The 23011-nt window shown below is 46.9% G+C and overlaps 11 protein-coding genes across 11 annotated transcripts; 4 read left to right on the forward strand and 7 right to left on the reverse strand.

Annotated features, from left to right (window-relative positions):
• Nucleotides 1-298: 298 nt before the first annotated feature.
• Nucleotides 299-2056, reverse strand: CYBJADRAFT_183638 (DUF3112 domain-containing protein). Its single transcript, XM_020217084.1, has one exon. It carries the CDS (start codon nucleotides 2045-2047, stop codon nucleotides 398-400), a length of 1650 nt encoding a protein of 549 aa, XP_020071984.1. The 5' UTR covers nucleotides 2048-2056; the 3' UTR covers nucleotides 299-397.
• A 1717-nt stretch (nucleotides 2057-3773) lies between these two features.
• Nucleotides 3774-4795, forward strand: SSP120 (nucleobindin SSP120; the record flags this gene model as incomplete). The annotated part of the gene is made up of 3 exons (XM_020213612.1): nucleotides 3774-3926; nucleotides 4165-4748; nucleotides 4789-4795. The coding sequence occupies 3 exons, from the start codon at nucleotides 3774-3776 to the stop codon at nucleotides 4793-4795; spliced, it is 744 nt and encodes a 247-aa protein (XP_020071985.1).
• Nucleotides 4796-4830: 35 nt separating this feature from the next.
• On the reverse strand, nucleotides 4831-6111 carry CYBJADRAFT_161431 (uncharacterized protein; the record flags this gene model as incomplete). The annotated part of the gene is made up of 1 exon (XM_020213613.1): nucleotides 4831-6111. One exon carries the CDS (start codon nucleotides 6109-6111, stop codon nucleotides 4831-4833), a length of 1281 nt encoding a protein of 426 aa, XP_020071986.1.
• A 205-nt stretch (nucleotides 6112-6316) lies between these two features.
• On the forward strand, nucleotides 6317-8496 carry CYBJADRAFT_166726 (uncharacterized protein). The gene has a single exon (XM_020214596.1). The coding sequence runs from the start codon at nucleotides 6700-6702 to the stop codon at nucleotides 8344-8346; it is 1647 nt and encodes a 548-aa protein (XP_020071987.1). The 5' UTR covers nucleotides 6317-6699; the 3' UTR covers nucleotides 8347-8496.
• A 121-nt stretch (nucleotides 8497-8617) lies between these two features.
• Nucleotides 8618-10343, forward strand: CYBJADRAFT_189109 (SAP domain-containing protein). The gene is made up of 2 exons (XM_020217332.1): nucleotides 8618-8751; nucleotides 8930-10343. The coding sequence occupies exons 1-2, from the start codon at nucleotides 8690-8692 to the stop codon at nucleotides 10083-10085; spliced, it is 1218 nt and encodes a 405-aa protein (XP_020071988.1). The 5' UTR covers nucleotides 8618-8689; the 3' UTR covers nucleotides 10086-10343.
• Nucleotides 10344-10600: 257 nt separating this feature from the next.
• Nucleotides 10601-11164, reverse strand: CYBJADRAFT_66555 (uncharacterized protein). The gene is made up of 2 exons (XM_020217846.1): nucleotides 11025-11164; nucleotides 10601-10827 (listed from the first exon to the last, which is right to left on the reverse strand). The coding sequence occupies exons 1-2, from the start codon at nucleotides 11080-11082 to the stop codon at nucleotides 10691-10693; spliced, it is 195 nt and encodes a 64-aa protein (XP_020071989.1). The 5' UTR covers nucleotides 11083-11164; the 3' UTR covers nucleotides 10601-10690.
• CYBJADRAFT_166728 (translation initiation factor eIF-5A) lies at nucleotides 11108-11743 on the reverse strand. Its single transcript, XM_020214597.1, has one exon. It carries the CDS (start codon nucleotides 11643-11645, stop codon nucleotides 11178-11180), a length of 468 nt encoding a protein of 155 aa, XP_020071990.1. The 5' UTR covers nucleotides 11646-11743; the 3' UTR covers nucleotides 11108-11177.
• A 245-nt stretch (nucleotides 11744-11988) lies between these two features.
• On the reverse strand, nucleotides 11989-12780 carry CYBJADRAFT_166729 (uncharacterized protein). Its single transcript, XM_020214598.1, has one exon. It carries the CDS (start codon nucleotides 12746-12748, stop codon nucleotides 12134-12136), a length of 615 nt encoding a protein of 204 aa, XP_020071991.1. The 5' UTR covers nucleotides 12749-12780; the 3' UTR covers nucleotides 11989-12133.
• A 100-nt stretch (nucleotides 12781-12880) lies between these two features.
• On the reverse strand, nucleotides 12881-14530 carry CYBJADRAFT_166730 (uncharacterized protein). The gene has a single exon (XM_020214599.1). The coding sequence runs from the start codon at nucleotides 14426-14428 to the stop codon at nucleotides 12965-12967; it is 1464 nt and encodes a 487-aa protein (XP_020071992.1). The 5' UTR covers nucleotides 14429-14530; the 3' UTR covers nucleotides 12881-12964.
• A 1864-nt stretch (nucleotides 14531-16394) lies between these two features.
• CYBJADRAFT_166731 (general amino acid permease) lies at nucleotides 16395-18397 on the forward strand. The gene has a single exon (XM_020214600.1). The coding sequence runs from the start codon at nucleotides 16458-16460 to the stop codon at nucleotides 18237-18239; it is 1782 nt and encodes a 593-aa protein (XP_020071993.1). The 5' UTR covers nucleotides 16395-16457; the 3' UTR covers nucleotides 18240-18397.
• Nucleotides 18398-18422: 25 nt separating this feature from the next.
• Nucleotides 18423-21557, reverse strand: HER1 (Her1p; the record flags this gene model as incomplete). The annotated part of the gene is made up of 4 exons (XM_020214601.1): nucleotides 18423-18545; nucleotides 18567-18756; nucleotides 18781-18893; nucleotides 18915-21557. Coding segments are annotated over 4 exons (2985 nt in total), but the record flags the coding sequence as incomplete, so codon positions are not given.
• Nucleotides 21558-23011: the final 1454 nt, after the last annotated feature.

Consider the following 23011-nt stretch of genomic DNA (forward strand, 5'->3'; position numbering starts at 1 on the left):
GCAAAACTTACACTCGAATGAAGCTTAGCCTGCTTACGGAAAAGATGGTATTGAAGACAGAGAAGCTCGAAAGATGAACAAAAAAATTTTAGTCGTTTATAAGCGGGTTCACCGTCCATCGACGCCCGGAAAAAAAAAAGTGCCGGGGCTTTCGTGGTGTCTGGGTTTATTGTGGTGTCTGGGTGTTATCGGAAAAGTTAGGGCTTCATCTCTGTTCAATGCCTATAAAGCACACAACTAAAGAGATGAACGGTACGCGGTGTTCACAGATGGTATAACAATTTACATGTGTCGTGTAGACAGAGAAATGTGATATTAATTAGTTTTAGGTAGAAAACAGAGATGGAGTAAAAAAGTTCGTTAAGAGAGAGGTCGTACGGAGACGTGGTGTGTGTTTTTAATTAGCGTCTGTAGCTCTCTCAGTGTCATGTTGGATACTGGAACCTTCAGAGACCCCATCGGCACTCTTGGTCTCTGGGATATTGGAGTCAGACGAAGATGATGACTGGAGAACAATGTTCTTTAAAGAGTCAGGCTTGTAGAATCTCAAGTCGATTCTACCAACGATGTAGGTAGCGTTGATGATGACTTCAAGTGCACCGAACATGACGTACATGACGGTGTGGTCAAAGATCCAAGATTGGTGCTCGTGGTATTGGTCGATGAACGTGGAGACGGTTCTGAAAAGGTTGATAATGAGCAAAAGCACTGTGGTGAAGGATATGATGAAAATGGAAGAGTTGTGATGCAGACGATGCTCGGATTGGTGCTCCTCGGCGTTATGTGTAGTCTCGTAGTGATACTCTGAAGAGTTGATGATTCTGACAGCGTGTCTTTGATCCTCAGTGATGAGTTGTTCCTCCCTCTGGGCAGTACCCTTTGGAACAAAGTAGTTCCACTTGAAGGATTTGATCCAATATGGTTGGTATGTGATGATTTCCTGGTCCTTCTTCGTTGGGGGAATGACAAAGGATAGGAAGACCAAAACAGCAGCAATGACGGAGTAAATTGTGATCAAGATGGAAGAGGCTTGAATAACCTGTTTAGTCATATTGAAGTGGTGTTCAGAGAGCAAATAAATGGTTTGAACGGCAGCAGCAACAATGGTCATAACGACAACACCAACAACCAATGCATAGATCACGTACATGAGAGCTTTGAATACCTTATGGGAACCGTACAATGGATGTTTCCAAGTGAAGTATCTCTGGGCAAGGATCAAGTTCAAAGATGGCAAGAAGATAATACACAAGACAAGGAAGATGGTGGCAGTCAATCCCAAGTCCAAGTTTAAGAAGTGTTTAGCCCAGGCCAATCTCAAGATAAATGACAAAGTTCTCATCAAGGAATAGAAAGCCAGACCGAGAGAGACGAAGAACTTGTGACCAAGAGTATAGTTCTTGATGAACAAACCAGTGTGGAACATTGTAATGATGGCGAAGATGGAGAGGAAAACAGCAGATGGGGCAACGTCAGAGTTCGTTGGGTAGTCACCAAAGATAGCTGGCTGCTTAGCTCTGACCAAACTTTCCAATCTTGATGGGACTTCCACTCCGGCTGGCATAGATCCTCCAAAGAACCCTTTGATCAGGTCCTTAGCCATTGACATCAATTTCATAGAACCGGTACCGTAAGCAGCACCATTGGTCATTATCTTGAAGAGACCGAGCAGTTGAGAGTCGGTGAAGACTGTGGAAACTTTGTTCATGAGCAATGTGACCAATGTGGTACCTTGCTCTTCGTAGGCTTGGGCAACTTGTTCATTATCAGCGGCCTTTGCGGCAAGGAACAAGGTTGAAGTGACGTTTTGGAAGCTTGCAATCATTGTAAGAAGCTGAGCTGGCTTCAAAGAAGTGAGCAATCCGTTAACGACAGTAGAGTTCGAAGCAAGAACACCTTCAACCTGTGTGACATTAAGTTGTGAGATCACAGCTGGTACATCGACGCTACTCAAGTTGTAACCTGAGGCTTGAAGAGATTCAAGGGTGTTGATGATTTGGGTGGAGTTCATAGACTCCAAGAGTGCACCAATGGTTTGAGAATCCATGTTGCCGTATAAAAGTGCAGTCTACGAGCTACATGAGGTGTACTACGAAGAAATGGAATGGAGCGGACCTGTGACCTTATATAAAGACCTCTACACCAAATTGGAAGATTTCGGTGCCAGTGAAATTAACTGCCTTTGCAGGACAGGCATCGATCACTCGTAAAGCACCATAAGTCCTCACAAAGACTCAATGGTCAATGGTTGAGGCCCTCTAGACATACTTCACAGGAAAACTTTTCACCGTCGACGTACTGTAATATGCAAAGTGAAGCGCATCACCGCATACTTCCATCAACTCCGTGGACGGGTGCATACAGGCCAAACAGGGAAGGAAAGAGAGCCAAACAGGACTAAACAACGCGATACAAACCACCTTTACCTACACTAAACTATCGTTTTGGGGCCATTGGTGGTTAGCTGACTGTTGTTGCATTCCGTCTAACGTGTTTGCTGATCCATTCCTTTGGTGGAGGGCTCAGTTGTCACCCGATCAGTCTGTTTCTGAAGGAACGTTGGCTGCTGGTGCAACCTTAACAAATTTTGGGCGCAGAGGCCGACAGCACAAGGCGCAAGCACCACTTAAGCAGAAAGCCAGAATTAAATGGGACATGGTAAATTCTATTGGGTAACCTTGGGGGATTTGGGGCGACATCCGACGTATCAAATGACCATGTCACAAGATACGTGTCCCAGATCGGTAATTTGGAGCAAGGTTTTGCCAAAAGACCACCAAATATTGTACGATCTGACCGCGTTGCTGGGGTGTGCGAGTAAATCCTACTCCGACAGGCTTGAAATGACTACAATAGGACAATGGCGACAACCGTACACCTCAACCAGCCCAGGGAAGTAAGGGCTCGCTAGTGGGAATCCATAGCACATTGTGCATGGGGTGCTCGAGCCAGTTTCCAAACATACGATTCGCCTTCTTCAACACGTCGCTCGATATCCACACCAGCGATGGCAGACAGCGATGGCAGACAGCGCTGTTGAGCATCGACGGTGTCTGGAAGAAGAAGTAGCAAACAGCGTCAACGCACGCGTGCCCACAGAATTTACCGAGCGCTTTGGGCACGGGAAGAAAGAAAGAAGCACGAAAAACGTCAGTTAATCGCAGCGGTGTTTTCGTTTTTTTTGTTGAGTGAAAGTGCCTTCCCCAACAAATTCAGCCGGGTGAATGCGGTGTGGATGTGGCCGTTGACGCTGTTTGCCTCTTTGGATCAGAATTGAGATGAGCAGTAGGAACACACGTCCTCAGAGCTGGCAATTGAATGCCGAAATATATCACACACGGATCGTTCTTTCGCATTGTATGCTGTCTTGGTTTTCATGTAAGGATCCTGTGCCACTACTCCTCAACCGTTGGATTGCAGCCAAGTTCCACGCTTGAGATCTAAGGTTTCCTCTGGTTGGAGTCCCCGTTCCGGAACTCTGTGTGTGTGTGTCAATTTGGCGGGCCTTTTCTCCTTGGAATTTTGTGGGGTGAGCGAAGTGGTTTAACCGTATGCTTCGGCCTTAGAGGGGACACAAGGGCATGGCTTTTAGAAGGGGTTTTAATTTCACCACACGGGTGTTGAGATTTGCCGGATGTGGAAAGAGGGTGTGCCATGGATCAATTGACCTTTCCAACATGGACTGGGTTGTTCGTTTACAGCGGTTTACAACGTGGAAAGGTTATGTTGGGTACCGTTGGACAGTGTTGAGCTGACGCAGATCTATTCCATCCATGTTACGACACTCTGTTACGGATGGAGAGGTGGCAGCCACGGGCGTGTGCTTTGTCATCAAGGGTCCAAATCAGAAGCTCAAGTGTGCACCAGCTTGTGTAGAATTTTGGCTAGTTCCATTGAGATTCTCAGCACCAGTAGGGTGGGAAATTGTGTGTGCATAGTGTAGGATGCACACGTCGTGGCCGCGCCCAATTGTGCGAAGCCTTATGCTTACGTAATCACCGGCCTGTTACCAAACGAGTTCGCGGGCTGCAGACCTTTTGGTACCCGTCATCGAGGCCTTTCGTACCACGGTGGAATGAATCATCAAAGTTCAAACACCAGCGGCTCAATCAACCATTGGAGCGGGTGTTTGGTTATCCAATGAGACTGGTTTTCCTACTACAGCTTGTTTCTGTCGGCGTGCTTGGCCATGGGTCTTCTCACGATACGGATCTTTCTGATAACCCCCCAAAGGGACTGACGTGGGAGCAATGGCACATGAAACAGGAACACGGACTTGATGAGTACAGTTCTGGCGTGTTCTTCCAATTACACGACTCCAAAAACAAAGGATACCTTGATGGTAACGATATCCTGAACATATACGGTCTGTTCAGAGATGAGGTTGTGGGTAAGGGTGATGGGCTGGGTGCGCATGACGACTCCGAGGTGATTGGCGAAGACACTAAGAAGAAGATCATCAAGCAGGTTATGGACTTGGTCGACCCTAACAACGATGGCCGTATATCCAGAGACGAATACACTGCATTTGCTGAGAAAGGCGGTGAATTCCCTGATTTGAACGTTGGTGTGGGACACCACGGTGACTTTGAACACGAGTACGAGGTTCATCATTGGAACAAGTACCATAAAGATAGCGATCCGGACATCAAAGTTGTGCATAAGGAGGATATCGAGCACGAGTTATTACATCATGAACATGAAATTGAGCATGAACAGCCAGAAGGACAGAGATTGTCAGATGAAAGGTTTGAAGAGAGAATTAACGTACAAAAGATCCCTTCCCAGTTTCTGAAAGTTAAATGATGTGTGCATACGTATGTATAGCTTTCAATTCACTAAATGAACCAACTCTTTCTGTAAATCATCCAAGTTGTAGAAATGCAAATCATCACCAAGAGTTGTGTCCCTTGTGATACTTACGCATTCAACACCCAAGGCTGAAATGAGCTCAACATCAACTTTGATCTCGCTGTTTTCCATGTAGAACAAATGCGTTAAGATATCGGTAACGACGAATTTTTGCGCAGAACCGTTGCTTCCAACGTTACTGTACTTCAGAGCCTTGTAAACCATTTGTATGAAATCATACGCAGACATTCCAAACGTTTCCCTATCCAGGTTACCGTTTAACAACAGCACTTTTTTCGAACTCGACTGGCAAATGGTCTGTCCAATGCCTTGTAGAATCAGAACAGGTATGATACTTGTCATCAGGGAGCCTATGGAATATACAATCAACGATGACTCGCCCAATACTTTCAAAGTCCTGGAGTTTGCCCTTGGATGGATCTCTTCGCCGTACTGATTGATGTAAAATATCCTCTCTATTGGCGATTTCAAAGGCTCGGAAACTTCTTTGGAGAATTTCAACTGGCTTATCAACAAATCAGGGTGCTGATACGGAATATCTTCGTCCTGGTTCAACAGATCGTCCAGCCCGTTGTGGAAATTGACGGATGTTGTAGACCCTAAAACCTGTTCTGAATCGTGTTCATGGGGATGCGAAATTTGGGATTGGCCAGTGATAACGTCTCCATTGTTCAACCTGGCTGAGATGTGATACGTATAGTTCGTGTTCAAGCAAGGCACAACTTTGACACCAGGGTCAATCCGTGTCATCCTCAGAATCAACTCAATGGCCGAGTCCAAAGACCCAACAAAGAGCCTGGCGCCTGTCAATAACATGTTACCAACACTTGCCAGCTCAAACCTGAAGTTTGTAGCAGGGTTCCGTGATTTCTTCAGCAGCTCCATGTGGACATGGATCAGAAAGCTTCGCACCATCTCTTTACACTGCGGCTCGATCCCATTCCAAATCTCGTGCGTTCCTTCCACGATGAGGGTCCACTCATCCTTGGCCTCTTGCGGGTCCTCGCTCAACCGATGGCTCAGCAGCGTCTTGAATCCTTCGTCTGGGATCAACCGCGTTATCCTGGACCGTATGTCGCCAATAGCTGGTCCGCCAAGGACACGAAGAATCTCCGATGTTGAGCCACCATTGTCGCTGATGGGCAGCACAAAGGAGATGTTCGAAGATAGCGACTGGAAAAGAGAGACAAGCGAGTTGGTGGCGGTCCCACCAGATATCACCACGATTTCCTCGTTCATTTCCTCCTGGCCCGCTGTGTTTACTGCTCTGCTGACACTCTGTGATGTGCTTTCTTCCGCTTTGTTTTGATTGTGAACGGCGCCTCGAGCACCAAAGGGCGGTGTTTTCGAGAAGTGCCAGCCTGCCTAAACCACCGCCATCAACAGTGGCTCAAAGGACGACAACGCGGTGCAATGCTCTGATTTGAGCCAGTGAAACTTGTCTGAGCTGGCAACCAGCGGTGTTTCACGTCAACCTCGCCACGGGAACTCGCCGTTTGACCCTCATCTCTCTCTCTCTCTCTATCGCCGTAGCTGTATGCTCATCACATCGGAGGTTCATACGCAGTGTTGTTCGCCTCGGATAAACGTCCCAAAGGGGCAACGATCCACACTCACACAACGGCTTGTTTATCCCAAACGATCAACGGATGGCACATTCATACATGTGAGTCGATGACTGTTGAATCCCAGTCCAAAGGCAAATTTTTTTCTTCTGTTGACTGTACCTCTTTCACTCTTCAATAGTAAGAGAGGTGCTATCTATCTACTGGAGCTTCACGAGAGTATACACACAATACGAATGGACTACTAGAAAGACTAAGAACCATGGCAAAAACGGTATTATCATTCCAACAACAGATCGAAGGGTTTCCCTGGTCTCAGATCTTCGTCATTTCTTGTGTTCGTTTTGCCGAACCCATAGCATTCACCTCGCTGTTCCCCTACGTGTATTTCATGGTGAGGGACTTTGGCGTTGCAGATACCGAAGCTGAAGTGAGCAAGTACTCTGGTTACCTGTCTTCAGTGTTTGCCTTCTCTCAAGTTTTAACGTCGTTCAACTGGGGGAAGTTTGCAGATAAGCATGGTCGTAAGCCGACCCTCCTGATTGGATTGACCGGGTCTATATGCTCGTTGTTGCTGCTGGGGTTTGCAAAGAATTACTACTGGGCACTGGCCGCGAGATCCATTATGGGGTTGCTCAACGGTAACGTTGCTGTGATAAGAACAATGATTGGTGAAGTGGCTCTGGAGCGCCGTCATCAGGCTATTGCATTTTCAACCATGCCGCTGATTTTCCAAATCGGTTGCGTTATAGGTCCTCTTATAGGTGGTTATCTCAGTGGAAATACTACAAGATTCACCATCCTGAAACCACTTGTGGAAAAATATCCCTATGCGCTGCCAAACTTGTTCATCTCATCACTACTATTCGCTGGAATCGTCATCGCAATATTCTTTTTAGAGGAAACACACTATAAACACAAGTACAGACATGACTATTTTGTCGATATCGGTGACTTCATAAAGATACACGTCTTTGGAGTGACGCCAAAGACCAGACACTGGCACCTGGATCGTCTAAGCAGTTCCAGAGGACGCGAAGATGGAACAGAGGATGCGATTGATGAGGAGGAACAGCCCTCTGAAACTACACCTTTGTATAGACCAGAGGAACAGAACGACAGCGATGACTCAATACAATCTGTGGGGCCTGTGTTGACAAGACGTGAATCAGTTGCGTTGATTAGAACATACTCTCTACATGAGCCAGAGGATGAAGAAGAAGGTGCTGGGTCAATAAGGGCGTTGTTGGAACCACACATCTTTTATGCAGTGGTGTGTAACTTTATCATGAGTCTACACGTTACCGTTCACGATGAGTTCTTGCCTATCTATCTTGCCTACGACGTGGCACGTGATAAAGCTGGACAACTGGTTTCCAAGTTCCCCTGGAGATTGGTTGGTGGACTGGGTTATACCTCTGAAGATACCGGTACGTTGCTATCGTCCACGGGTGTCTTGGGGGTCTTCTTCCTCGTTGTGGTGTTCCCATACGTTGACCGGAACTACGATTCGCTGACAACATACAAATCCTTCATCCTGTTATTCCCAGTGATCTATACGCTGATACCTTACATTGTGCTGCTAGCAAACCATTTGAAGGTTGCACGTATTGCAATCTATACAATGACGTGCCTGAAAACCCTTGGAACGTCAATGTCATTCCCTCAAATCCTGTTAATCGTGCACAACTCATCGCCCCCTAAACACAGGGCCATGATCAATGGTGCGACAATATCTGTCAGTGCATTGGCCAGATGTGTTGGTCCATTCATCTGGGGTTTCTTCATGTCATGGGCGCAGACGTATCAAATTGGCTGGCTCGGATGGTGGAGTGTTTCCGCACTGACACTCTTAGCGATTTATATGAGCTCCTACCTCCGAAACGAGAACGGTGAGGACGACGAGTGAATTGCAACCGTAATGCTCACATCCTTGTGAAACTTTCTGCTCTTCCGCTTCTACTTCTACCGTATCAACAGCGTTGAGCTCTGCATGTTGCGCGTGTTGTGTACGTGATACGCGCATTGTTTACATTTTACCCAACTTGGCAGTTTTCGCAACTCTTTATTCCCGTAGCAACCACTTTCTGTTTCCCGTACCGTGTTTCCGCAAATTGGAGATCAAAACACAAAAATTCTTGTTTTCCTTCCCCCTCCAAAAAACACAGAGAGAAAATCAAAACAAAACAATCCCTCATTGTAAACAAACCGAACGAAACACCAACAAATCAACATCAATTGCTGGATAAACGATGAGTTTGAAGTCATTGACGAAAGCGAAACTTCTCGAAATGGTTCAAAAGTTGAACTTGGAGTAAGTATATTTCCCCAGCTGTTTGGAGCTGCTTTGCCTATTCTCTCAACCTCCATTGTTTCATGTTTGTTTACGCCTCATGGTATTTGATCATGGGCGCGTAACTCTGTCATACGACAAGAGGATGGGATCCGAAACAGGCAACGACTTGAGACGATGACTAACCGACTGAAAACAGTGATGAAGGTACCAAGGCGGTTTTGGAGGACCGTATCTCCTCTCATTTCGATAACCATCCAGAGTTGGTGGAGGATGACGAATGGAAGAAGTACGTTCTTTACAGAGTTAAGACCTCTCCTGTGAAGTCCACCCAGGTTGACGTTCTGGGGACGTTGGACGGCCCTGCTCCAACCTTACCGTCGTCTCCAGCGCCAAAGTTGTTTGGTATTGCCTCGCGCTTCAAAGGTGCCTTCTCATCCCCTTCTAAGGACGAGCCTGTTACAAAGGAAAACGGCGTTGAGAAGGTAGATGATGAAGACGATGAAGACGATGACGACGATGACGACGATGAAGATGATGACGACGATGACGACGATGAAGACGATGAGGACGACGTTGAAGTGTTAGAGTCCGATGACGATGAAGAGGAAGAGGAGGTTAAAGGCGATGAAGAGCTCTTAGAGGAAGAGGAGGATAAAGACTACGTTCCGAAATTCCAATTCTTTACGAATGCTAAGGATTGGGCCATTGAGAAATGGGAATCCACGTACGACTATGTCCTTGACCAGGTTGATGAAACTGTGTACTCTGTTACATCGGGATCCACAGCCCTTAAGAAGGCTCTCAGTACACCTGAATCTGTCAACTATATCACCTCTGGAGTTGAAGCTGCCTTCTTGGTTCACAACCAGGTTCCTATCGTGGAACTACGCTACCTACCTTTCCTCGATCAATCCATTCTTTCAAAATATTCTCGTTATATCGATTTGGATTTGCCGGTGTATGATTTCAGCACACTTGTCGACTTGAAATTCATTGCTTCCTTCCTATTTTGGGTCTTTTTCTTTGTTGTTATCCCATTGATCGGTTCCTACTACTTCAACTTTGTCGGTAAAAAGCACAAAAAGGTTAGATTTGATCCTTTGGTATTCAACGTGATCAAGTTGATCTCTGCTTACCTATTCTTGTCCACTGCTGTTTCCTTTGATGACCTCAAGAACAATGCTCAGGTTTGGGCTGATGAGCACGGTCTGTTGGAAGTGACAGACTTTACCCAAAAGATTAAAGCACAAGTGTTCCACATCACCGTTACTTTGAGATTGATTTTGGGTAATGTTCCATTCATCAATGGTTTTATTGGTCTTGTCATCGCCTTGTACGTTGCATCCATCTAAGAAAGACAACAACAATATGAATTTAACAATTCTGGTTATTACAGATTTTGATGAACGATGTATTATATAGGGTTGCTACCTAGGACCGGTCAACTCTCTCCCTCTTCTTCTTCTTCTTATTCTCTTTTTCTTGTCCTTTTTATATTATACAAACTGATCTTTGAAAGAAGCCCCATTAGCAGGTGTGTTCCTTTGGTTACATGTTCCATCCTATTGGTGACAAACTATTGTACTTTATACTAATATCATACCTCTCTCTACTTTGTACTTTAGATCGTTTGCGTCATGTAGAAGATGCCTGATTACAATAAAACTACATCCTAGGATAAATTCTGAATAAACATGATAATTGAATAAGAAGAGTGGCATACAAAGGAGCAAAGGGAAATCTCGATCAAATAGTTCATCAAATGAATAAGACCCCATGTATAAGATTAAAAGTGTGACGAACAATCAATCAAACAAGTCACGTTCCAAGAAATGAAATGAAATGCAAAGAATAAAAGATGACAGTACAGAGAACAACTCTGAAACGTGTACTTCAACACAACCAAGCTGTTCAAGTGCAAGCATCTTCCAAATAGACCGCAACAATGAGTTGAATCTTAATCAACTGAGCCCCAAAGAGAACAAGACAAACCCCTCTGATCCCGATATACAAAACTAAACACACACTTCTCAAGCAACCGAAGCAAAATAAAACAAGATAGAATAAAATAAAAGAAACAGTAACATAATAGGATATTTCAGGAAAAAAGAGAACGTGGAAGATAAAGGGAAAGAAACAAAACAAGAAAATGGAATGACAAAGTGTCTCAAAGTTGAATTGAGTAAGCAGTTCAGGACAAAGAAGAGTTAATTTTCCTTACGAGAAGACATAACAAGACTCCACAACAACATCTGTATTAGTTTCAATGCAAATGGAGCATATATATGAATGTTTGTAGGGAAAAAAGACCCTCATTTGACCTTTCGGACAACCACCTAAGCCCAACATCGTTCACTTCACCATTCCCTTTTGTTTGGAATCGTTCTCATCTTCCAGCACTTCTCCTTTTCCTCCATCTCCAATTTTCTCTTCAATTACTCAGCTTATTTTGGTGCCTCCTTGAAGGAGATGGCAGCCTCCTCATCCATAGCGGTGATGATGGTGACCAACAAGTCCTTACCCTCGTCGAAAGCAGCTTGGATGGAGTCACCCAACTCACCCTCTGGAGCCTTGACGTCATCCTTGGTGTCACCATCCTGGGTCATCAAGTTCAAGAAACCATCGTCAATGTCCAACAATTGGTACTCGGTTCTCTTGACAAATGGAACCTCCATGTTGTGGGTGGATGGGGACAAATCCTCCATCTTCTTCTGGGTGAAGATATCGGTGGCAACCAAGTGGACCTTGGCGTGACCGTGCTTACCAGTCTTGGAGGTGGACATGTCGATGATCTTACATGGACGACCCTTGATGACAACGAAACCGTTCTTTCTCAAAGCGGAACATTGCATTGGGTAAGTCAAGGAGGAACCGGCATCAGCCTGCTCGAAAACGTGTTCTTCTTCAGCCATTGTGTATTTATTTGAATAAGACGATGATCTTGAGAGGAAGAGAAAACCAAAAGGAAAGAAAAAGGGAGAAAATTTTCAAAAAGGTAAGAAATTTTTCAATGGGCGGCTGCTACGTCGACGTCGAACTGAGGAAAAACGGGCAAAAAAAAGCGCGAGAGAAAAATTTCTGAAGGGCGGGCGAAATCTTTGGCGTAAATTTCAGAACGGGGAAGCGTGTGTGCCCGTGTAACTCTCAGCACGGTACTGGTTTTTTCCGACGGCTTTGTGAATTTCTTTTTTTTAAGATTTTTCTAAGATTTTTTTTAAGATTTTTCTCCTGCGAGCGGGTTGCCCTGGTTACGCGTTTTTTATCTCCTTCATTGCTTGCTGCTGCTCTTACATACAAATGCTACAAGGAGACGATATACACCGGTGGTGATGGTCCAATGCCTACGAACAAAGGAAGCTAAGCGTACGCAACTGTTCATTCCTAAAGCAAACGAAGCCCCTCATGGGTATAATGATCTCAGCTCTTCGAGGAGCTCAGCCTGTCTCCGGTGCAGCTGCTGTAGCTCGTTGTGGATCTCCAGCTGTCTCTTCGTGCGGGCCTCGAGCGCTGTCAACGTTGGTGTAGGGCCAGAGTCCGTGTTGGCGGTGCACCGTTGTGGCAGCTCCGACCGTTTGGCTTCCACAGCCCTCCTTGTCCCCCGCTGGTTGTGGTCCTTCTGCCTGCTAAGAACCCTCCACCGGTCCCTGACGCTTTTGAGCGACCCTACAACGTGAGGCTTGTCGTAGTTGGCTCTGATCTGCTCGTACGCCTCTTGCCACACGCTGGCCCGTTCACCATAATTGGCGCTCCAGGGCCTATACTCCGTCACGTACTTTGTGATGACTCTGTCCAGCTCCGCACTGGTGGTCATACGCGATGCGAATATGTTACGACGTGGTGGCTGCGATCTCGGTGTCTTCCCAGTGCCGGTAGACAGGGCCGTCGTCATCAGCGCTGGCTGACCAAGGCAATCCTCAATTGGGAGCACTCGTTCCCGCTCCCGCTGTAGATCTTCGTGGTAAAGCTCATTTGGGACTTCAACAGGTGTATTACAGGGTGGTGTGTACGCAGACATGCTGCTCTACCGGTGAAATGGCTCGTGCCAGCGATTATAGGTCCTGCTTGTTAGAGGAGAAATGTGTCAATTTTACCCCCTCCCACTGCGGACGCGCTGGCTTACAACGCAGACGTCCTACTCTGCAACACGACAAAAATCATAGGACTGCAAATACTTATTTCATAGATTCATTAGACAGATATGTATGGATACATCTGTGGGTGTATATGTTCATCACAAGGAGCGTAGGAGCACGAGGTCGTTTTCAATCTCATCGGTTTTCAACTCGTCCGGTGGTGAATACCTCTTCATAACCCGTTTTAGATGGCCGTCCCTGTTGAAACTGCGCTTGTCAGACTCCGATTCAGAGGTATTGACGGCACCTGATTGTAACGCTAGGTTTCTGGAGCTGTGTGTTCTCTGCCTTTGGCCTGGTTTGAACCCTGACGTTGAGGAATCAATCCCTGTGACGGTTTCAAATTCTGTGATGGATAAATCGTCGTTCGAAGTAAACAGCTTCTCTGCCCTCGACGAGGAGATATCACACAATTCCTTGTCCATGGAGGAGATCTGTTGGCTCTGTTTGATAAAATGTTGTTTCAATTTCTCCAGCTTCCTATCTACGGAATTCACAGCGTCTTTGTAGACCCTGTAGGAGTCAGAGTAGAACAGCTTCATATTCTCATTCCTCTGGTATCTCCTCCAAAATCTGAGTCTTAGCAATTCCAAATCCCTCCTCTCCAGGGTGTCTTGTTCTTCTCTCAGGTCACAGGATTCAGTAACAAGAGGTCTCGGGATCATGCACTCCTTCAGCTCTTTTTGGTATGATAACTTATCCTTTGCAAATAGTGCATCTCTATTCTTCTCCTTGAACTTGTGAAGCTCAGAGTAATATTTGAACACCTCTGCACGACGCTTCCCCCTGTGGTTCCCATTGGCAAATATCACGTCCCCAGGAGTGAACTGGATTGAAAGTTCTACAGGCTCCTTACGTGTCTCAAAGTCTTCGTCGACGGTTTCACCTCCATCAGTGTCCTCTTCCTTCGTGGCGTTGCTGTCATCTCTAGTAGTGGCGCTTGCAATGAACCTCCGACCATTTGCATCCATCTTGGACACTTTAGCTTGGTCTGCTCTTAGGTTACTGATATTAGAGTACTGATTCAACACTGTATCATTTGCTCCCTGTCTATGGATGAAAACTTTCATCTCATTGTCACCTCTCTGCATCGCCAACTTCACCATACGTAAGTCATCGGCGAACGCACACAGAGCATTGGCAGCGGTGCCAACCTCATACTCCTCCATCATCGCCGTCTGTTCTTGTTCACCCATCACAGGTGGGTAGTAGAACGCCGGCGGCATTCCCTGTTGAAGGTGATCAGGAAGAGGTGGTGGTGGATACTGCGCCAGAGACACCGCACCTTGGGCGGACATTTGAACAGGAAGCCCTTGGAAAGCTTGCTGCTGCTGCTGTTGCTGCTGCTGTTGATCTGGGGACATCGACTGCTGTTCACTAGCATGCCTCTGACCTGACCATCGCTCCGCCTGGGCCTTCCCCTGTCGTGGTGGTGGTTCCTGTTGTTCCTCTGATTGAGGTGGCAGAGCCTGTTGCATCATTGCATACTGTGCCGGTGCTGACGGAGTATTAAGGTAGTACACATTCTCCTGCGACGTTCTATTTTTCTTACGAGGCGCCATCTTTCCCGTGTCACACTCCAGCCGTCGTGATGCTTATGAAGGACTGACACACCCAGATAACACCAGCCGTTGCTTTGGAGGAAATACAGGCCTTCCGTGAATTGTATGGATGGTGTCCTTTTGATGCAAGTAGAGATTTTCACACAAACGTTCAAGCAGGGTTAAGTTTTTCGGGTTGGCAATTGCGTGCGCACGAGAGCAGAATTGGGGGCCGGGCGAAATTGGCCTGGGCGGCAAGAAAAACACACGCAAAAGCACACGCAAAAGCACACACAAAAGCACACAGCAACAGGAGGTTTATTGTTCCGCGTTGTGGTTCGGGAACGAAGAGGGGGAGAAAGTGAGAGGAAGCGGTGTCTGGGTGTCTGGGTGTCTGGGTGTATGTTTGCTTATCTCACTACGGATTATGCCCGTTGTACGCTGTGCCTGTTGTACACTATGTCTCTGGCACACTATGTCTCTGGCACACTATGTCTCTGGCACACTATGTCTCTGGCACACTATGTCTCTGGCACACTATGTCTCTGGCACACTATGTCTCTGGCACACTATGTCTCTGGCACGCCATGCCCTCTCCGGTGCAAGTCACCGTGTAAGCAGAGCGCGTTCAAGGGAAGACGTGTGCAACAGTGCACACAGTGTGTGGTGTCGAGATGGCAGACCGTGAGCGTTCAGTCATCGCTGCGACACTGTAGGAACTGGTTTCGCGAAGGCTTCTGCGACGGGACTGGGACGAGGTGACGGTTTCAAGCCACCTTTTCTCACACAGGGCTGCACACACAACGTGCAACTTCTGCTAACACAGTCGTCGACGCGCTCGCTGACACGGCCCTCGACACGGCCCTCGACACCTTCGGCAGAGACGAGGGTCCAGCGCGTGCGCCCACCGTTTTTGCCATGCTTATATAATAGTGGTTGTGAGCCCCGGCAGCGTGCTCGGGCATTTTCTTTCTGGAGCCCCCCCCCCAGCAAAACCCCCAGCTGGAAAAAGAAAGGGCCATCATCTGCTTGCGCGCCGCGCCAACGCCACGCGCTTACGACCAAAACTCTCCCACGCTGTGCCCGGTGAATTGTTTCTTTTTCCGCGCTCGCCCCCTCTGTTGGGGGGACCATCGCCGCTGTCTCAAAACTCCGATCACAACCATAATTACCCGATTACGCAACAGAAAAGGTACAACAACTGACACAATTCCCATACACAGACCCCATAAACTGGCATGGAAGCATCGACAGCTCTGCAGGCTGTTTCTTGTCCCCGGTTTTGCTCACCACGTCTGATTGCCATCGAAGTTGTACGCAACAGAGCCCACTCCCTCTCACTCCCACCACTCCCACCACTCCCACCACCTGCTCTTCTCCCACTCATAAACGGCCCTCCGAACGGCATGATGACATAATCAACGGCACTAAAAAAAACGTCCAAAACCTGCCAACGTAGGCAGGAAACATCCGGACACACACACACTTCGTCGTCTCCCACCACACGACAGCCGACGCAGGCTGCGCACACCACTACAACGGTGTAAGCGACAAGGACACGGGCATCCACGCTCTGGCGCACAGGGCACCACCACCACCACCACAGCAACGCCTACGAGCATCCACGGCCCCCTCGCACTTGCCACGGAGCACTGGAAAGACGCAACGCTGCGTACGATGACTAAACTGTACAACTCTCGTGGTGCTGAGCGTGCGGGATGGGCAGAGAGCGTGCGTAGAAAAAGCAATTCCGCGCGCTACGGCGCCTCCCGGGCTCATCTCCCTGCCTAAAGCTTAGTGAGAGCTTGCTAAACCCAGGCAGAGACCTGCGCATCAGGCATAAGCGTCTCATGAGCCGGTAAAAAAAAGAAAGATGCCCTTTAACGGCCTCTTGGGATGATTCATACGTTATATAGAGGAAGTTGTCGTCTCGTCTGACATCCCTGTAGTGTGTAAAATATATATTCTTGTGGTTTTATTCCTTTCCCTCCGTCTCTGCTCGCTCTTCCTTGTGTCTCCCCAGTGACTGTCAGTATTAATGCGTGCGTCGATGTCTACAGCAAAGGACCTCGAGGCTAACTTGAAGACGTCGCAGTCGTCGTCGCTGGTGTCTGGCGAGAACTACATCACGGCCTCGTCGTCGTCGCCACTCACGCAAGATGGCCACAAGCAATCGCACTTCCAGGCCTTCAAGGACTCGTTCAAGAAGCTGGAGCCCGTCATCGATGAGTCTGAGCTACCACCAGACGCAACAGAGGCAGAGCGTAACGCTTTCATCCTCCAGAACACCCCGTTGCAGAAGTCGTTGAAGACCAGACACCTGAGGATGATCGCCATTGGTGGCTCCATCGGCACAGGCTTGTTCGTGGGCTCAGGGTCTGCCCTGGCCACTGGTGGTGCTGCCTCGCTGCCTATTGCGTGGACCATCGTGGGAACAATTGTGTTTTGCGTGATCCATGCTCTCGGTGAATTGCAGTGTATGTACCCCCAGGCTGGTGCCTTCAGTGCACACGCCACTAGGTTCATCGAGCCGTCATGGGGGTTCGCCATGGGCTGGAACTACGTAGGACTGTGGATCGTCGTTCTGCCTCTGGAAATCATCGCCGCGTCGATGACGGTGACGTATTGGAACGATAACATCAACCCCGTTGCGTGGGTCACCATCTTCTACATCGCCATCGTCTCAATCAACCTGTTTGGTGTGAAAGGTTACGGTGAAGCTGAGTATCTGTTCTCTTTGATCAAACTGTTGGCCATCGTGGGCTTCCTCATCCTGGGCATAGTGCTGGTGTGTGGAGGTGGGCCAGAAGGTGGCTTTGTTGGTGGAAGAAACTACAGAGACCCAGGTCCATTCACCAATGGGTTCAAGGGTATGTGCACTGTCTTCGTCACCGCTACTTATTCGCTTGGTGGTACTGAGCTCATCGGTTTGGCTGCTGCTGAGGCAGAAAACCCCAGAAAGACGCTTCCTTCTGCTTTAAAGCAAGTGCTGTACAGAATTGTCCTGTTCTACATCGGCTCTTTGACGTTGATTTCCCTTCTCGTGAACGCTCAGGATGATAGATTGCTCGGATCAAGCTCAGCTGATGCCACTGCTTCGCCATTCGTCATTGCTATCAACAACGCGGGCATCAAGGGCCTCCCTTCAGTGATGAACTGTGTGATCTTGGTCTCGGTCATGTCCGTCGGTAACTCTGCGGTCTACGGTGGTTCTCGTACCATTGCAGCGTTGGCAGCTCAAGGTTTAGCACCAAAGTGCTTCAACTACATCGACCGTATGGGTCGTCCAATCTTTGGTATCCTGCTGAACTCTGCGTTCGGTGCATTGGCTTACCTCGTTGCATCTGAAGACCAGAATACGGTTTTCGCCTGGCTCATGGCCATCACAGGACTGTCTGTTATCTTCACGTGGATGTCCATCTTGATCTGCCACTTGCGTTTCCGTATGGCTATGAAAGCACAGGGACACTCCCTTGACGAATTACCATTCACATCACAGGCTGGAGTCCTTGGCTCCCTGTACGGTATCGTATGGCTGGTGATCTTCCTCGGCGTTCAGTTCTGGGTGGCGCTCTTCCCATTGGGCTCCTCAAGCGCAAACGCAAAGAACTTCTTCCAAAACTACTTAGGTGCCATCATCATCCTCGCGATGTACATTGCAAGAAAGCTATGGTCCCGTAAACTCAATGAGTTCATTCCATTGGCTGAAATACCTCTTGACGTTGGTAGGGCAAATGTGGATATCGATCTCTTAGCACAAGAAATGGCTGAAGAAAAGGCCATCCTCAGGACAAAGCCATTCTGGTTCAGAGTTTACAAATTCCTCTGCTAATCATATTCAAGTAGATTAATCTCTATACGCATTGAATGTTCAACACGTGGATATTCAAAGAACGCTAACAAACATCACGAACACTGACACCCTTTTAATGTTATCTTCATGGACAGAGCATTTCACCCCGGTAATGATTATATGGTTTTCAATATCATCCTTCTCTTTTTGATTTTATATGAAGTTTTATGTACGAATACATGAATTTATTATGATACTATCTGAACACGTGATCGTATAGTTGTACATTCTATTTTCCTTTTCAATCTATTTGTTTGATCTCACGCGAGAAAGATCATTTAATAACTTATCGTAAGCTTCATCGACTTCTTGAATATCATCAGCGCTATCCATGCTATCATGGTCTCTGTTCAATTCCTTTGGTTGGTGATCATCAGAGTTGGCGGACTGTTCATGGATCGATGGATAAATATTTGCCATATCAAACTTATCGTGGTTCACATTGTCAATCAACGTCGTGATACTGTCGATACCCTTCGCCTTAATAACAGCATCTCTGAGTTCTGTACCAGATGGTAACTTTGGGACAAAGCGAGGCGACGCAGGATCCTTTGAAGGGACAGTATCGTTTGGTAATAACTGGCGTTGTTGTTGAATAAAGAAACCCCAACGGTGGAACTCACCTTCTTCTTCCTCTTGTTTTCTTGCGTGTACTGATTGTTGTGACACGGAACGAAGCAAAATTGGACGACCAGTAGACATATCAATTGGGGTCGCTTTACCTTCATTGACATCAATCGCCATTTGATGGGGATCAATGTCTGCATTTGAATTTGTTCCTGGAACTTGAAGTGTTTGGGTCGTCTGTGGATGAGCGTTGTCGTCTGGAAGATTCTCGAAAATGTTAATGATCTTAGCTAACGATGTCTCCAAGAAGTAGAACCGTAACAGATCTTCCTTCTCTTGCAAAGTCAATTGGCCATGGTCACGTTTGTACATCAATGAATCCATGGTATCGTTAATACGTTCATATGTTCCTTTAACCTTCTCCAGGAACTTGCTTTGCAAGAACTTCTTACTAACATCCTCGTCGTTAGAGTTCATCTTGTCCAAAAGCTTCGATGCTGTCTCTGCAATCAGGGTACCGTCAAATATGATATCATCATTGGTATCATCATGTTGCGTGTTATTCAGTGTACGCTCCATGTTACGCATCAACGTGATAGCAATACGGGAACTGATCTTCTCATCGATCAAATCATAATCCAGATCGAGGTTCACCAAAGTTTTTGAAGCCTTCACAGAGGCGTATAAGGAAGCGGATGCTTCATAAGAAATTGTGGAATTGCCAACAATAGATACGTGCACCAACTTCTCGCACTTTGGAATGATTTCTCCAACCAGAGAGAACGACTTTGTGCTCAATTCATTATGGTCAAAGTGGATTCTATTCAAGTTTGGGAAACGTGGGAGGTATTTGCTCAAGTAAGGAACAACACCGGGGAAGATTTGAGGAAGCCCACTCAAGTCTAAGAATCTCAAATTTGGTAATTTCGACAAAGATCTAACTAATAATGCAGCATCTTCAACATTTAGCAAATTAGTAGAATTGAAGGAGATTGCCTGTAATGAGGGAGCATGGGAAAGTTTCTTGATCAGCGGTCTCAACTTTTCCGGTTGGCTCAAGTCATTATACCCCAGGTCCAGACCTTCACATGTACTATTCTCCGAAGTCAACCAGTTTATCAAGATATTGATCTGCTCCAAATTGACTTCAGTCTGTGCACATCCAAATCTCTTTGTAGATCTCCGTAGTGCCTCATCAATCAATCTTTCAAAAGTTGGTACCGGAAGTTTGCAACCATTCAAAATCAACTCTTGAATGCCACCACGTAAGACAATGGTGTCGATGAAAAGATTCCAATCCATTTGCACACGATATTGCGAACTTGGCAAATCAGATTTGACCTTTTGTTGTGAAACATCAAGTTTTGTGATAGACTTATTTCTACCAAGGAATTTGCACAGGTATCTCCAACCTTCTTCATCTATTGGCATGTTCCGCAAAGATAACTTCTCAATCGTTGTGGAGCGAACCAATGAAGACAGAACAATCTTTAACATTTGAGTAGTCATTGTAACGTTATCGAATATAAGATTCTTAATTGGAACAATGGCAATGAAGTCTGAGAAAGAGTATATGTCAATTAATGTTGGCTTAGGGTTCAAGAGCTTCAAAGTCTGCAATGGACTCGTCTTACCCTTTAACTGTTTCAAAGTTGCTGGAATTGGTAAGATCTCACGCAAATGACAACAACGTGTGTAGACCTGTTCTAGAGAAATTTCTGAGTGATCCTCCATTGGCTTTGGTTCTGTCTTAGCACCGATTTGTTCATGAAGGTGAATATCAGTATCAATCTCCACTCCCTTGATCGCGTTAGCCATATTCTCCTCTGCTTCATCTTCATCTTTTTCATGACCTAAGGATTTTTTGTTCTTGAAGGATTGAACTTCGATGGCAATTCTCTGGGCAGCCTTATGGGCCTCCTGTGCATGTTTTTCAGCTTCTTCCAACATCAACTTTTGGTGCTCCTTGGCCAACTTGATTTCTTTCTCGTCGTATTGTCTCGATTCTGATTTTGATTCATTTGTGATACCCACAGTCAACTTCAAAGGTTCACCGACGAGATCATCGACAACCAAGACGTTACCTCTCTTTGGTCTTCGAGATGGAATCTGTTGTGGTGGATCCTCTGGTAGTTTATCCAAGGCAAAAGTCACCCTGCGTAGCCGTACTTTGCTCAGTTCCTTTATCGGCATTATCTGTCTGTTCGGGTTCTTGTTTAGCACAACGCGTTGTCCTTCTTTGATAGGAACTAGCGGGTGGCCCAACAGGTGTTCATGTTCATTCTTTGGGCTTAAAGATTCCAAAGAAGACGCAATGCTTGGAGGCGGTTGCAAGTTATGATGATGACCATGGGCGTGTGGGATATTCACAGGTGCTGAAACTGGGGAACTTGGTGCAGTTTTGTTCTTTCTTCCAAACACACTGAACAAAGACGTCGTTTTCTTCGTCTTCTTATCGCCGCTATTGAGAGAACTCGAGCGAGACAACGCAGCTGCCTGAACAGTTGGCGTCGACGAGGATGAAGGTGACGGTGGAGTTTGATGCGTAACAGTAGAGCTCTTTGCACGAGTTTCGGAACTTGAGCGAGGCCTTAGCGCCTTTGATAACAACGAGCGGTTTGCTCCTGGCGCTTCCTGGCTTTTTGGCGGCACAGGAGCTAGTGGCGGCGTCTTCGTCACGGTTGCGGATTTCGTAGGTGAGAGCTGTTGTGGCGATGGTTTCTGCTGAGCATGTGCTGTCGTTCCACTTATTGATGAACCCGCTGTGGCCGAGGATGAAGCTGAGGTCACTGGTGATAGGGCGGCAGCAGCGGTAGTCTTCAACTCCGTCACTGCACCATGCGAACGTGCGGTATGGGTAGCTGGCTCTGGAGTAGGAGCCTTCATCGTGCTTGCCTGTGTCTTCACTTCTCCGTTGCATGACGACGACGGCGGCTGTTTGGAGGTATCAACAGCGATGGAAGCATGGGCTTTGGAAGACGATGAAGTGCGTTTCGCCTTCTTCTTCCCCCTGTATAACCAGTCAACATCAATGTTGGAGATATCAGGGTGTTGCATGACATCCATGGTGTTGATATCTATGGACTCGTAGTATGCCGCTGTGGGACCTGGAAGAGGACTCTTTGCTCTCCTCCTGGGTTATGGTTTTGTGGCTATTAAAGAAAGTGTTGTGTTTTTTTGACGAAACAATCAACTCAAAGTTTTGGGAAATCTTAATAAAGAAACTCGTGCGTCAAAATTTCGTTACCAAAAACTCTATTGTGTCCCTTTTCCAAGCAGAAGCAGACGGCGGACGGAAAAACAATAACAAGATACCACAACGCTGAGGCCGACTGAACCAGCTATTGGATGCGGACTTTATACAGTATGGACCCCCTTTTCTTTGCGTTATTGGTCCAGACTCGCTGCTTCTGTATGGACTGCATCATGTGTTGTTGTTGTTCTTTAGCTAATTGGGATCTTGCTGCTCCACTGGAAAACTCCCTCTAAACCTCCAGGCTGCTCGTGAAAGCTGGCATCTAACCCAGATGGAATTTTATGATTGTAGCGATGATGTCATAGTTTCTGCTAAGATCAGGATGGCGGCGTTAATGGCAGGGGATTTCCATTTGCGAGGGCCGTGGAAAAATCGCAGCAGTGGCAGACAGCGAAAAGAGTTAGCACTGCACTGCACTTGACAAATACCTCAATTCTACAACCGACTGGTGGATACGAGTGGAACAATTACAGGGAAAATGTGTCTATACACGCTCGTGTGTGTCTATATATATAGGCGGTTGTCTGTGATATGTTTTTGTGGTGTTTATCTACACAATGACCACTTGCTTTCTCCACATGATACTATAGGGTGAAATGTCGTTGCCTCGGTATTGTTGGGAGTTCTTGCACAGAGTAGGGACAACACTCGCTAGTTGGGGGGAAGCGGCGTATCCATCGGTATCGGCTGAGAGCTAATTCCCTTGCGAAAGGAAAAAGAGAGCGTTCTTTTCCTAGAACAGCTTAACTTCTCTCCACGGGCGAGGCAGGCAGCCAATGTTCTGCCAGTTTATCGGTGCTTATTCTTCAATTTTTCTGCTCCCTCCGATCGCTCCCTCATCTCCCCCCCCCCACGGCCCATGAAAAAATAGAGAAATCGGATCCGCAAGAGCCTTTTTCATTACATAAGCATTTTGGTTGGTGCACAC

This window comes from Cyberlindnera jadinii, assembly GCF_001661405.1.
Source record: "Cyberlindnera jadinii NRRL Y-1542 unplaced genomic scaffold CYBJAscaffold_3, whole genome shotgun sequence".
Taxonomy (NCBI): Eukaryota; Fungi; Ascomycota; class Saccharomycetes; order Phaffomycetales; family Wickerhamomycetaceae; genus Williopsis; species Williopsis jadinii.

Excerpts from the sequence above, each read along its gene's own strand:
- CYBJADRAFT_66555 (XM_020217846.1), bottom strand. The coding sequence starts at position 11,082 with ATGTTGGGCTTAGGTGGTTGTCCGAAAGGTCAAATGAGGGTCTTTTTT. Across the intron at positions 10,828-11,024 it reads GGTCTTTTTTCCCTACAAAC|TCCTATTATGTTACTGTTTC; the intron begins ATTCATATATAT and ends TTTCCTGAAATA.
- CYBJADRAFT_166726 (XM_020214596.1), top strand. The coding sequence starts at position 6,700 with ATGGCAAAAACGGTATTATCATTCCAACAACAGATCGAAGGGTTTCCC.
- CYBJADRAFT_166728 (XM_020214597.1), bottom strand. The coding sequence starts at position 11,645 with ATGGCTGAAGAAGAACACGTTTTCGAGCAGGCTGATGCCGGTTCCTCC.
- CYBJADRAFT_166730 (XM_020214599.1), bottom strand. The coding sequence starts at position 14,428 with ATGGCGCCTCGTAAGAAAAATAGAACGTCGCAGGAGAATGTGTACTAC.
- CYBJADRAFT_189109 (XM_020217332.1), top strand. The coding sequence starts at position 8,690 with ATGAGTTTGAAGTCATTGACGAAAGCGAAACTTCTCGAAATGGTTCAA. Across the intron at positions 8,752-8,929 it reads GTTCAAAAGTTGAACTTGGA|TGATGAAGGTACCAAGGCGG; the intron begins GTAAGTATATTT and ends GACTGAAAACAG.
- CYBJADRAFT_166731 (XM_020214600.1), top strand. The coding sequence starts at position 16,458 with ATGTCTACAGCAAAGGACCTCGAGGCTAACTTGAAGACGTCGCAGTCG.
- CYBJADRAFT_166729 (XM_020214598.1), bottom strand. The coding sequence starts at position 12,748 with ATGTCTGCGTACACACCACCCTGTAATACACCTGTTGAAGTCCCAAAT.
- CYBJADRAFT_183638 (XM_020217084.1), bottom strand. The coding sequence starts at position 2,047 with ATGGATTCTCAAACCATTGGTGCACTCTTGGAGTCTATGAACTCCACC.